Raw genomic sequence first — 12922 nt, forward strand, 5'->3', positions numbered from 1 at the left:
ACGGGAGTTGATATAGTATATAAAGAGAAGGGGAAGAGAGAAGAAGAGGAGGAGAGAGGAAGAGGAGGAGGAGGAGGGGAGAAATAATACGGGGTCCCTATTTTTTCTTAGCCCTGGGCAAGATATTAAGAAGAACAGGCTAGGATCCTTATTTTTTTTTATTTTTATTTTTCCTTTTCTTCTTCTCTCTCTATTTCTTCCTTGCTGGAGGTCGAGGCGAGAAGCGAGAGGAAGGGCAAGACTGGCGGGAAGAGAAAAAAAAAAAACAAGACGAGCAACCAACACTTTGACTGGGGGCTGAGACGAAGCAACGAGGCTGCGCTGCAGGAGGTGGTGGGGGGATTTTGCGGCCAGTGAAGTGTGCGTGTAGAGTGGAACTGCGCCTCTCTCTCTCTCTTCGTGTGGCGGCTCAAGTCGAGGGAGAAAAATGGGAGAGAGACTCGAAGGAGAAGAAGAAGAAGAGAGAAAAACTGCCAAAAGAGGAAGAAGTTGAAGCTGAAGCCGAAGTTGAAGTTTGGCGCATCGCGACTTTTTGGGTGTTGCGTATGTGTATTACCAAGTTTACCCCGGGTTACGCTGGTATTATTTGTATTATTAGTATATGTATTACGGTAGAGAGACGATGGAGACGAGATGATGAGGAGGAGAAGAAGATTATCGCTTCCTGGCTATCCAATGGACAGGTTTGTACATGTTGAAGAGCATGCTGTCTGGATCTTGTATATATCCACAACCCCCGATATCATCCTCTACCTTCTCGATGGTAAAGCCGATCCTCTCGATCAAGGCCAGTACCTCGTCCTGCGACAGCTCCACGACGCCTGGGTCGCCGATACCCTCGCCCTGACCGCCGTGTCCCCGGCCATGGCTGTGGCTGTGGCTGTGACCGTGGCTGTGACCGTGGTGGCCGTGGGAGTGGCCCTGATACTCCTTCTCCAGGTCGTCGTCGCCCGGTGCGTGTGCGGACGCAGCCGCATCTTCTACCACCTTGCCCGACGTAGACTGCGTACGCGACGACGAGGGTGCAGGCTTGTCCTCAAAGTGCCATAGTAGCGGCCCGACGTTGGTCCATATCCCGCCCGGCCGTAGACAGTGATGCACCGTCTGGATGTATCGTATCAGATTCGGCGCCGTGTCGATGAAGAAGACCGTGGCTACTGCGTGGAAGGCCTCCCGGTTAGACTCCTCGTTGTACAGTAGCAGGAAATCAGCCGCCGTCATGCTCATCGTCCCCGTCATCTTCTTCGTCTCCTTCCTGCCGCCAGTTGCCCCAGCAGTCTCCTCTGCCTCCTCGTAGCCTCTCACCGCGGAACCGGGATGGACGTCTGGAACCAGCACCTTCTTGAACTGCTGCTCACGGGTCCGCAGGTTAGAGAAGTGCAGCACAAACGGATATATGGCGCACTCCTCCTTGCGCCGTGTCCGGTTCAGCACCCAGCTGCTCGTCACCAGTTGATGGTACGAGATCTCGTTCCCTTCAGCATCGAACCAGCCATTGCGGTATCAAACACCAGCCTCCCCAGGCCAGCTCCGGGGATGAGCACCCGGGTGCCTGGTGCAGGTTTCTCGCCAAACTCGGCCTGCAGGTCTCTCATGACCGGGCCGTAGCATGACTCTCTCTCCCCTGCACCTCCGGCGCTCCAGTCGCGGTAGAGCTGGCGGATCGTCGAGTTGGCCTTGCTCACATCCGACGAAGTCGCCCTGTCGTGCCAGTTGACGTCTCCCCGCCCTTCTGCTTCCTGAGTCTGCGGGTGCTTGGGAAGCTGAAAGGCTTCCAGTGCCGAGTCGAGGATGGCTTCCGCCACTTCGGCGTTGGAATCTATGGCAGCATCGACCTTGTCGAACGTCTCAAGCAGCTTGAACGGCGGAGCTGCGAGTGTCTGCCAGTGCAACGAGGGCAGAGCATAAAACGACTGACGCCTTCGATGGGTGACATTTCGATGCGCTGAGCGGCGGTACTGTCTATTCTCCGTTAGCATCTGTTAGTTATATAACTATTAGCGGTCGTAAACACACCTGAATGAGTCCAGAGAGGCGAACAGCACCCTCCGCTCTTCCGGGTCAGCAAACGGATCGAACGCACCGCTCCATTCTTGCTCTTCTACGTCTTCTTCCTGCTGCGGGTGAGGCCGTCCCTCCTCCTCCAACCCACCAGCTGCTTGCGCCTCTCGACTGCTCATTGCATCGCAGTTCAGATGTCACTCTCGTTCACCAATCGCACCGCTAGATAATTATACACACTAATCATACCATCCGGATGCCTTCTCGTCGCTGTGTTGAAGAGTAAAAAAGAAGGCTGTTGAGATGTTGAAAGTTACCTAAACCGGCCAGTCACATGTTCATAACTTCAACTTCACAACATCTTCGAGTTATCAACTTCAACTGTGAACATTTCAACATCTTTGAACACTTTTGAACACTTTTTTTGACTTTTGTCACTCCAGCAGGATATCCAGGAGATACTGACATGGCTACTCAGCAGCCTCTTCTCAATCCTATCGAGCTGTCCTTTCCCCTACCCAAATCGTCACATACCAACCTCCATATACACCTAACATGTCTCACTACATCGACGCTCATCTTCCTGACCACGACCTCGATAGGTGACTCAAACGTCGCTAGGCCCATGGGTAGCTTCGTCTATGTCATGCCTGATGTATGAACCCATCCTTTCTTTTTTTTCTTTTTTTGCTTTTCTATTGTTGGTGTGTGCCTCGTTTGTTTTTCACTTGCCCTCCCCGTATCAATATACGATATCCAATGCCCAATGTCCAATACACAGTATCCCACCGTGGGGCAGGGGAGGAAGCAACAAGGCTGTCGACCATCCCTCATATCTGCTCGGATCTTACATGGTCTGAGGGAGATGGAATCTCCCGATCATCACCCTTAATCTCCCGATGTCCTCCAAAATTTAAGAAAAGTGAAAGAAAAAAAGAAAAGACACAACTAACCAACAACCTACCCCGATCTTCCTGTTGTATCTGAACATCCAGAACTCAAACCAAAAATCTACAATCTGCTCGACTCTCTATTCGTCACCAGCGAGCATAGATTATGCAATGCGCACGGCCCGGATTCTGGCTCGTCGAATGAATATACCCGTCTATGTTGGCTGCAGCGCCGATTTCTCTGGGATGATGGTCGAGGAGGAAACTGAGGGGTTGACCAAGGTGATCAATACTATCATGGCAGAGTGGGAAAAGCAACGTCAGTAGGATCCGATCCAGGGAACATTTCATTTATTTGGTAGGATTAAACGAGTCTATTTCTCTTTTTCTTTCCCCATCCCGTCTATGTTTTCTTTTCCACAGACCGAGTATTGCTTCTAAATCTCCCATTGAGAGCATCATGGCGTTTCCCCTTTTTTACCACGTACATGTCGGTGCATGCTGTACTACGGGACGAAATGATAATGAAGGGCTGGATCCTGCATCTTCCGGAACATCACGGCCATAACAAGTATCAAGCGGAAAAAGCCAAACCAGCCAAGGAACGGGAGGGAAAAAGAAATACCTTGGTGATGACGAAAAACGAGCGTTGGATTTGATCTCCTTGAGGCGGATGTATATGGAACGTGCGAAGATGTTGCTGCCCATCTGGATGAAATATGTATGTACTCCGTATACCACGAGTATATGCGAAGCAACGGCTCAGCTAAGCTGACATATCACCGACTTAAAACGACGAAACCAAAAAATCCCACGCGATATTGCCGTCTAACCCTATTCTACGTCTGCAAATCCATTGAAGTAAGAAATGCATCTTCGACCAGGGCAAAAAATGAGCTGTCTACAGGATGTAAGGTGACAAACAAGACACTGCAGGTGCGGGTACACTGCTGATGCAGGTCGAGCCATGGGCATGGGCTCGCATGCGGCTGGCCACATGTATGTAACATATGTCGCCGCGGAAAAGTTGGGCTCGTTTTTGATCCTGCATTCAATTTGATATTGATGGCGCGATGGCCCTGGGTAGATGCATGATAATTGGTGGGTATTGTCAAATATCCGCTACCTGGTTGCAATCAATTCGCAGGTTCAATATATATGTTGCGATGTGGGATGGACATGGATGTCGTAAATGTTGTATCTTCCGTTCAACCGACAACGGGTAATAACGCTATTATTAGTCCTCTCCACCCAATTTATGTTATCCGCACTAATATCCGTATATTTTGGAGTATATGGATAGGTACTCCGTATACAGATGTATGTTCTGCAAACTTGAACTCCGTTCCCGTTTCCGCTAACTCATTAACTGGAAATTAGCGTGCAGGGGATAGTCGGTTCGAACACGGCCTTTTTCACCTGTCAAACCCCGAGAGGGCTGAAGGCCCAAGGGTGCTACGATGTGTGCTCCCTGTTTCAACTTGCATAGCACAAACAGTTAGTTCATCTGAACTTGGTGGGAGCTTTAGATACGGCCGATAAGGCAATGCCCAAGAGCCGTTATGGGCATATATTGAGAATCTGGCTGGGACGCATGGCCACCTACCTGCTGTACCTGATCCCGAGATGGATGCTACAGCAAGAAGAAGAGTGATGAGACGCTGAAGCAGCCCCGTTCGATATTGGGCCCGAACGTGTCAGTCAACAGGCTCACCTGGCAAACGTTTTATCTTGTACCTATACTCCGACACGTCCTCTCTGTGCTATGGAGAACGCTCGCCCACTTTTGAAACACTGGGTATCCAGTCAGTACCAGCTTCAGGACCATTGTAGTCATCTTTAATAATGGCCACGTTTGTTGTTTTCCCACAAACCCATCCTTCCTAGTAAGACATCGCTCCCTGGAATCCTGGACCATGTTGAGTACGATTAGGGGTGAAGAAACTTCCAACAGCTTCCTGCCGTTCAAGTAAGCCAAAGAGAGGCGTTAATAGCAACCTGGCCTTACACAATCCTTAAATATAAGCATACCAGCTTATCTATTCAACTACCAGGAGTTAATGGATGTCTTGCTCATCATCGTGGTGAAGATGAATGATAACGAAATAGATGAAATTGATCTCACAATACCATATTTTTTAACGCTTGATAAATGATAGCATACATAGTCGGCATCCAAAAAAACATAAACCAAGTGCTGTGATAGAGTTTAGATATGTCGATGCGGCTCCGTCGTGGTTAACTTACAAGTTACTCGCAACCCAAAGTTATATCTATTGATTATCATCACAACACAATAACCGTCATTCTTTATTGAATATTCTTCCCCAGGGACCCCAAACTACGGCTATGGAAAGGGTGGAAAGGGTATATCAAAACTACTTTGGGTTTTGGTGCCAATCAAGGCCGGTGTAGCATTGTTCTAATAGTTGGTGTAGACCGGTTTGTATATCCCTGTTTAGGATGAGTATTTAACATGATGATAGCAAAATCTGGGAATAAAGGGTTGGTAAATAGGTCGGCATAATATAAGGTGCAACAATTACTGTCAACAATTTTGCCCGATGCTCTTGGGAACACACACCTAGTTACCAATGACCAATGGTAATATCGCCACTGACAATGGCAACGAATGTCCTTGATTTTGGGGTTTCTAGAAGTATGCATCTCTGAAGTTGTACCTGGCCAATGACTACGTTAGGTCCGATTACCACAGGTTCAATGAGGGAATCTTTGGAGTGGCCGACATCCATTCGGAAGCCCTTGATATCGAATGAGTGGAGTTGGCTATCCTTGCATACTAACACTCTTCATGGTGGGGAATGTCTCTTGTTTGATGAATAGTAAGTGGTTTACTACCCAGAATGCATCTTTAGCCGTTGTTAGCGGAAGTACTGCATAAGGCTATAATGAAGTATAATATCAATAATATCTCCCTACGGGTGCAGATCCTTCAACAAGGAATGTGTCACAACATTTGATGCCTTAACTATATATACGGTTAGACTAAAAGATCATTTAAATACTACATAGTAAGTACTATGTATAGTGCTGGCGGAGATGTCATCACGAGCCACTGCATCCCTTCTACATACCTGTATGCCTAATGAGGACTCGTAAGCTCGCTTGTGATGAAGCTGGTACTTACGAGCTGCTGCTTCTGCTAATGATCATCCCACCACGGGCATGCTGTGCGTCTGTGGCACGGCAGAATGCCCAACTTCCCGAATGAGCCTATATGCACGGAATTTTTCTGAAAGAAGCCAAATGTCTTTTTCGGGACATGGTTATTCGTTCACGACTGATTGGGCTGTTGTCTCACTTTAAGGGCTTATTGAGCGGGTATCTTCCGCGTTAGCTAATCTCACTAGTTAATCGTCAATCGTGCAACTTTTGAGTCAAGTTTTTTCGATTGAGGCTTTGATCACCAGTCTGGAGGATGCAGATAAATGTGAAGACAGGCTCCACGCATGCAAAGGTTGTTAAATAACGCATATCAAGTATACGTATACTTCGTACAACAATATAAGTGGATCAGCACGGAGAGAACTAAATCCAATATTTTGGAGAAGAAGGTTATCCTAGGGCGAAAGACAAGTCGGGATCTGGGATCTTTATGGTTAGATGCCGAATGGTCTAACCAGAGATATGGGGTTCTGCAAGACACAATCTTTACGGAGCACACGAAGCCATACTGATTCTCCATTCCGGAAAGCCATCACAACCCTGTCTTGTGTCTACTATAGTTATGTAGGAGATGCAGTAGTTAGCAAATGTAAGGACAAGGAGCTGTCTGTATACATGTATGCGGAATCTTGATAGTACGCAACCTTTTGCTGTACCATATAAATTAGCTGGCGATGAATTCACATGGGAGGGGTTGAAGAGGGGGCAATAATATAAAAAATGTACCCGTATATGCATGGAAAGTCATGCCTAAGCGTATGAAATCCGAGCGGCGCCATCCTGGTGACAGCGCCATCACCCCATCGCAAATTATAACAAGGTACTCAGTAGAAGCATGGGTCGAAGGTTTTCCTTTCCCTGACTATGTGTATATGTATGTGTATATACTCTGTACATGATATTTTTTTCACTGGCATTCTCGCAAATCTAGCAGAGTTGTCCCTGAAATTGTTTAGATTGGGATTTGGAAGCCGGATAAACGAGCACGGGCCTCGAGAGCGGGAAGTCTTTTCACGCCACTCCCACGACACACCAGAATCAGCAAGCCTGGGTATATACGTAGGTCCCTGGTTCACTACTAGGAGTTACACATGTGAGACGAGAGACGATTGTGCTTCGTATATACTTCGTAACTGGGAACTCGCCGTCGATGGTCCACCTTCTCGGATCTCCTTGACCGTTATCGCCAAGACTGGAAGCCGAAGTTCCATACAAGCTTAGAGAAAGCTAACAGATGATGCTTTGTTTTCGAACGAAGAATGTATATTTCCGAAGCGGGGAGCGGCATACACTCGCCCTCGTATAGGAAATGCTGGCGAGAATGAAAAATGCTTCTCGGAGCGTAACCGAAAATGCGCCAAGATGGGATTTATGAATTTGGTGGCAACAAGGTGTGTTAATATTAAACCTTTCCCCAGGCCCTGGGGCAAAGTTTGTTTGTTGGATGGTGGAGACTCCTTCTGGTTGCGCATGTATATTTAGGTATATTCTATTTGGAAGAGGTTGCATTACATCATGTAAGTATCCAATATATGTAGGCATATAATAGTGTGGCCGAGGAGTGAACATGGGTTTGGTCCTGCGATCGGTTAAAAAGGGAAATTTTACATCGTCGCCAATTTCCATTTTAGCCGGGTTTTTCGATCTCACTGGCGCCAGCCCCTAGTCATGCAATCTGCTGTCCTCTTCCATGGGCCACAAACTTTGGATTGTGGAGGATTGAAAGCGTTAGTGGGCGATAGCCCTGGATGATGGGCGGACCTGTCCAATAGCAAGATGGGAGGCAATGGACAAACGAACAAATGCAGTTATCAGACTGGTGAACCAGGCCAGCAACAGGGAGTCTCCAATTGGACGGAAAACCAGCTGGCCTCTCGACACTGATTTTCTTCACGGCTCGTTTCAGCGCAGGCGAAGCTTTGCCAGAACTATATTAGTCTCTCTTTTCCGTGGAACTGTCTCTCCAGGAAAGGAGAATAGACTTTGGCGGACTCATACATAGTAGGTAATCTCAATCGCTGCACTATTCACAAAACGATGCGATGATAGTTAGTTAGCAAGCTCTGCCGTCGATCATGGATCCAAACCATCGCCGGCGTGTATGATTTGTAAAATATTGGAATAGGAGAATGGTAGGCTCTTTTACTCCGTACCCCGTATTATTCCTTTGTCCGGGTATTCTGCATCAGCTAGCAAGCACTTTTGTGCAAGCTTGTAGATAGATGTGTGTTTTGGTAAGAAGGCAGAGAAAAAGAGAGAAGATGAAGTTGTGAAGCGCTTGAAGTCCAATATTTCCTTTTCTGGTCGTCATGTGAGGAAGTTCAAGTTCAACTTCAACTTCAACTTCACCAGATCAAGACAAACAACCTGATAAACCTGATAATATCAGCGATGGACTTCTGGAATCCGTTCGAAGCCTAGGGTAGAGCTTGCAGTGATCCCCTTGGCCCGGCTGCTATCCGATTTAGCAGGGGACCAGGTTCAAATCTCATCTCCATCTATTATCACGACTCCATCCATATACAGATGCATCTATAGACGACCATGCAGGGAGCAATTAGTCCTGTATATGTCGCTCTCCGCTACATTCCCGGATGAGGGCAGCTCCAAGGGCCAGTTGATCGAGTGACAGAGCTTCATCGCTACGGGATGATCATCCTGCATGGCGCTGACGGCCGATGATCTGAACACCCTCCATCAGCAAGATGCACGTCGCTCCCAGCATAAAACGGTTGGGCACACCGAGTTGTTTCCATGTGGTTTCACTGCCACAAATGACTGTCGCAACTAGCGTGGAGACGGAACCACTTCGCAGCTGGCCAATCCAACCTGGCGCCCCCCTTGGATGTCGCTCCGCTTGGCGGGCGCTCTAATTTCGGCTCAGCCTGGGTTTTAGGGACTTTAGGGGCGAACCAGGTCTTCCGCGACAAAGATGGGGCCGGAGCGCGCGCTCGATGGCTGTAGAACCTCGGGCCCAAGCGAAAAATATACCCGGCTCGTACATATACATCTGCTCACTTGCGGTTGCGGCAGTGACCTCCTCGGCGGCGTGCGGCCTTTTTTTTATTTTTTTATTCATTTTTGGCCAACATTCCTATCACTTAGTAGGGTCCAGGCGCAGACCAAGCGAGAAAGATGGAGCCCATGATTTCTATCAAAATGTCACTCAAGTGCTCCGTAGCAAATCGTTTCAAGCTGGTCATAATACGAGGTTCAAAGCGCATTTGCCCTTCAGCCTTTGCAAATAGAGTTGGATTCCTCGCAGTCTAGCCGTCCGCCTCCTTTGCTTGTGGAACTGACAGCCGCATGTGCAGTATGTAACAGGCAGATGGTCCCAGGTTTTAATCGACACCAACCATCTCTGTTCTAACCCCAGCTTTTCCCTTTTCCCTGACCCATTCTCCTGTTGGGCGCTAGTTATATCAGCTCTGGAGCCTTCCCTCGCAAGTTTCCACCACCGTCTGCCCGTGAGACACGGAAAGGTAGCTCTCGAATCCTCTTTTGCTCCCTTCACCCGAAAAAAAAAATAAAATAAAATAAAATACACACAGCTTGGGTTAGCGTTGTCTTTGAGGCAGCTGATAGCTTTTGCCTTGGGTTGAAGTTCGCTCTTTGAGTTTTAAAATCAGGAACGGGGTTTGATACCCACGAGCCACACAACAGGAAATCTCGTGAGATCTACGATTATTACCCTCGGCACTCTTTCCAGCTGGTCGGAAGATTTCTCACTGTGGGGTGCATTGGTATCATATATCGGCGCGCAAACGCTTTTCTGGAACATCATCCGATATGATGAGGCATTTGAACCCCGCGAATTGACTTCAGCCTGTCCATATATATACTCTAGGCCGTCGGCAATAAGGCCGCTCCCTGTCGTGCCCCGGAACAAAAACCATCGGGCATCACAACTTATACAAACACGCATATTTCACATCGAGTCAAAAACATCCGGATTTGGATGGCTGCTATCTTTCGAGACTTCATTGGATTTTAAAAGATAGTAGACGGAATGCTACAGGGCTCTGACTTGACAAAGCCACTATATAGCTGACATTTGTGACTCTGCATTCGAACTTTCAGAATGCAGAGACAACAATACCCTCTTCCACCTCCGCGGAACCAGCAGGGTGGTTACTACGCTTCATCACCTGTCTCCTCCATCAGCTCTACGTCAACGACTGCTCAGCGACCTCCATCAGAACCGGGTTGTGGCTCTACATCTCACCGTGGCCCTGGCAACGGGCTCAAGATATCTAATCTTATCTACACCTCTGCTCCGCATAACCAGCAGATGCCTATGAGCAACACATATCATCCACAGTATGACTATCCGCAAATGCAACATGGCGAGCGGCCCGGCTTGTTGCTCAGCCCTCTCCATAACGGTTCGATGTCGGACGCTTCCAGCTCCGCAAGCCACATAGCCCCTCCCCTTCCTCAGCAATCACATAAGCGCGCTTACAGGCAACGGAGAAAGGACCCCAGCTGTGATGCTTGCCGTGAAAGAAAAGTAAAGGTAAGAAGATAGTACTATATTATTATATTATGGTATAATCGACATAATGGGCACTAATGATCGAAAAAGTGTGATGCTTCGGATTCGTCGAGCTGTACGGAATGCTCAAATCGCAATGTCAGGTGCCTTTTTACAAAAGAAACGAACCGGCGCATGTCATCTATTAAGTTAGTAACTATTATGACCCTTATGTCACTCTTCCTTTTCTCTAATTGTGCTCAAAGACAAGTTCAAGATCTTGAGAGGCAGCTCGCTCAAGCAAAACTTCAATTACAGCAATTACGCTCTGGGGCCCCAAAGGCTGCTAGCCTTATGGGATCCGATTCTGATGTCAATGACGATATTCCAACAATTCCGCATATAGGGGCTCAACCCCTTCGTCTTAATACTCCGAATGTGAATTACGACTTCTCTCGTGTATGTTCTAATATGCGAGTATACGGGCAGGGCCTTCTTCATTTCCCACAGACTCCCTACTTTCTCCGACTACAACCTGTTCTAGGCACAGATGCGCCTCCCCTCCCACCGACAAATATTGCACATGTTTTGATGCGGCATTACTTCTCATGTGTCCATTGCCTATATCCGGTCCTACATTGGCCTACCATCTTACACGTCTATGAGAGAGTACATCAGACGGGAACACTCCAAGGCGTCTCGCGTGGTTGGGCTGCTGTATTTTTTGCCCTTTTAGGGTGTGGATCACTGCATTCCCTTGATGCAGACTTGATTGCTAAAGGCAAGGAATATATCAAAACTAGCATGGGTTTGATTGACCTTTGGGAAGATACTTTTTCCATCGAACAGGCTCGCGGCGCGATGCTGGTGAGCATCTATTTGTCCGAGCTCAATATCAACTCAGTCAGTTGGGTATGGCTTGGTGCTGCAGTACGTATCGCCCAAGACCTTGGTTTCCATATGGAGTCAGGGCCGTGGGAACCTATGGATGGTGAAATGAGGAAGCGTGTTTGGTGGTCAATCTACTCGTGGGAAAGGTTAGTACAATTTTCAGCCTCATGCTATATACCTTTGTCTTTAAGCCAAATGATATCCTAACAATTTGTAGACTGAGTGCTTTGGAGCTTGGCCGGCCGCTTGCAATCAACGATGATGACTGTGACATTGGCCTTCCCTCCTCCATCGAAGAACAACTTATACAAGAGGGCAACCCGACATCAGATCAAAAGTCAAATCCATTACTTGTTATCGTCCATATAATGCGCTGCGTATCTCAACTCACTAAAGCTTTCAAAAGTTTGGTTATATCGTGTGATACCCTGGATTTATTTGACCGCCATTTTAGAACCTGCTTGAACAACTTTCCTGCAAATTATCACATGCAGTCAAATCAATATCTCGATCCACGGTCACTTTCTCCTGTTATAATCCTACAGAACACACGACTAGTGTTGCATCGTCATAATCTCTCTCCTGCATGCCCAGCAGAGACCAGAAATTCTGCCATGGACCACTGCTTAGCGGTTGCGCGCGATACTACTGGTATTTTAACACGATGCATGCGCTCACCAACTTCTGCCGAATCTGGTACCCCATCTAAAGCAAATGGAGATGATTGGCGCTACCTTTTAGCTGCTGCTGCCACTTCTGTTATATGCAAGCATATTTGGCGATGCATTCTGCTGTTATTATGTCGAGCTGATTACGCGGCTGCGCTGGTATGTATCCAAGCCTGCTCTGCAATCGGGGATGCTAGGGCGGTAAATGTTGCTTCAGGCCGATACATTGCCTTCTTTTTAAAACTCCTGGTCGACAAGCGACAGGCCGGAAGAGCCCTGAGTATCGAAGAAGATGAGGAATTAATGGCGTACGTTTCGGGTGATCTCCAGAGTTCGATGGATAATTCCTGGGTTTGGAGGTCAACTGGTCCCAATTCCGCCTTAGACCCAGGCGTAGCATCTCCATCTGCTGCGTCAAACTCACCGAATTCGCCTTTAAAGGCAGAGCCAGTGGAGAGCAACCGCTCAGATATAGTCAACCCGGAAGATCAGACACCAGAGTGGGAAGGATGGGCTTGGGTCGAAATGGTAACACAGCGCTTATTGTCTGAGCATCAGCAACAGCAGCAGAATACCATTTCTACAAATGGCCAAGACGCTTCACGACTGGATCGCCCACCTCCCAATGGGATCAACTCTTCCTGCCGCCCACCGGAGACAGCCAACAGCACGTGCCCAAAGAGCAATATCTCCAAGATGACGATCGCAAATATTATATGAATACTCCCAATAGGACCACACCTTATAATATCTAGTCCCAGTTGTATTTTGCCATTGATTACACGTCTAATGCTACTGCAGGGATACATGGT

The 12922-nt window shown here is 47.8% G+C and overlaps 4 protein-coding genes across 4 annotated transcripts; 2 read left to right on the forward strand and 2 right to left on the reverse strand.

Annotated features, from left to right (window-relative positions):
* Window positions 1-654: 654 nt before the first annotated feature.
* Window positions 655-2180, reverse strand: MCYG_06530 (uncharacterized protein; the record flags this gene model as incomplete). The annotated part of the gene is made up of 3 exons (XM_002844520.1): window positions 655-1347; window positions 1512-1920; window positions 2017-2180. 3 exons carry the CDS (start codon window positions 2178-2180, stop codon window positions 655-657), a joined length of 1266 nt encoding a protein of 421 aa, XP_002844566.1.
* Window positions 2181-6823: 4643 nt separating this feature from the next.
* Window positions 6824-7743, forward strand: MCYG_06531 (uncharacterized protein; the record flags this gene model as incomplete). The annotated part of the gene is made up of 6 exons (XM_002844521.1): window positions 6824-6951; window positions 7034-7281; window positions 7384-7468; window positions 7496-7512; window positions 7560-7594; window positions 7627-7743. The coding sequence occupies 6 exons, from the start codon at window positions 6824-6826 to the stop codon at window positions 7741-7743; spliced, it is 630 nt and encodes a 209-aa protein (XP_002844567.1).
* Window positions 7744-9276: 1533 nt separating this feature from the next.
* On the reverse strand, window positions 9277-9861 carry MCYG_06532 (uncharacterized protein; the record flags this gene model as incomplete). The annotated part of the gene is made up of 2 exons (XM_002844522.1): window positions 9277-9480; window positions 9727-9861. The coding sequence occupies 2 exons, from the start codon at window positions 9859-9861 to the stop codon at window positions 9277-9279; spliced, it is 339 nt and encodes a 112-aa protein (XP_002844568.1).
* A 297-nt stretch (window positions 9862-10158) lies between these two features.
* On the forward strand, window positions 10159-12830 carry MCYG_06533 (fungal specific transcription factor domain-containing protein; the record flags this gene model as incomplete). The annotated part of the gene is made up of 4 exons (XM_002844523.1): window positions 10159-10593; window positions 10663-10687; window positions 10823-11588; window positions 11660-12830. 4 exons carry the CDS (start codon window positions 10159-10161, stop codon window positions 12828-12830), a joined length of 2397 nt encoding a protein of 798 aa, XP_002844569.1.
* Between the last annotated feature and the right edge of the window lie 92 nt (window positions 12831-12922).

Source organism: Microsporum canis, genomic scaffold (genome assembly GCF_000151145.1).
Source record: "Microsporum canis CBS 113480 supercont1.6 genomic scaffold, whole genome shotgun sequence".
Classification (NCBI taxonomy): Eukaryota; Fungi; Ascomycota; class Eurotiomycetes; order Onygenales; family Arthrodermataceae; genus Microsporum; species Microsporum canis.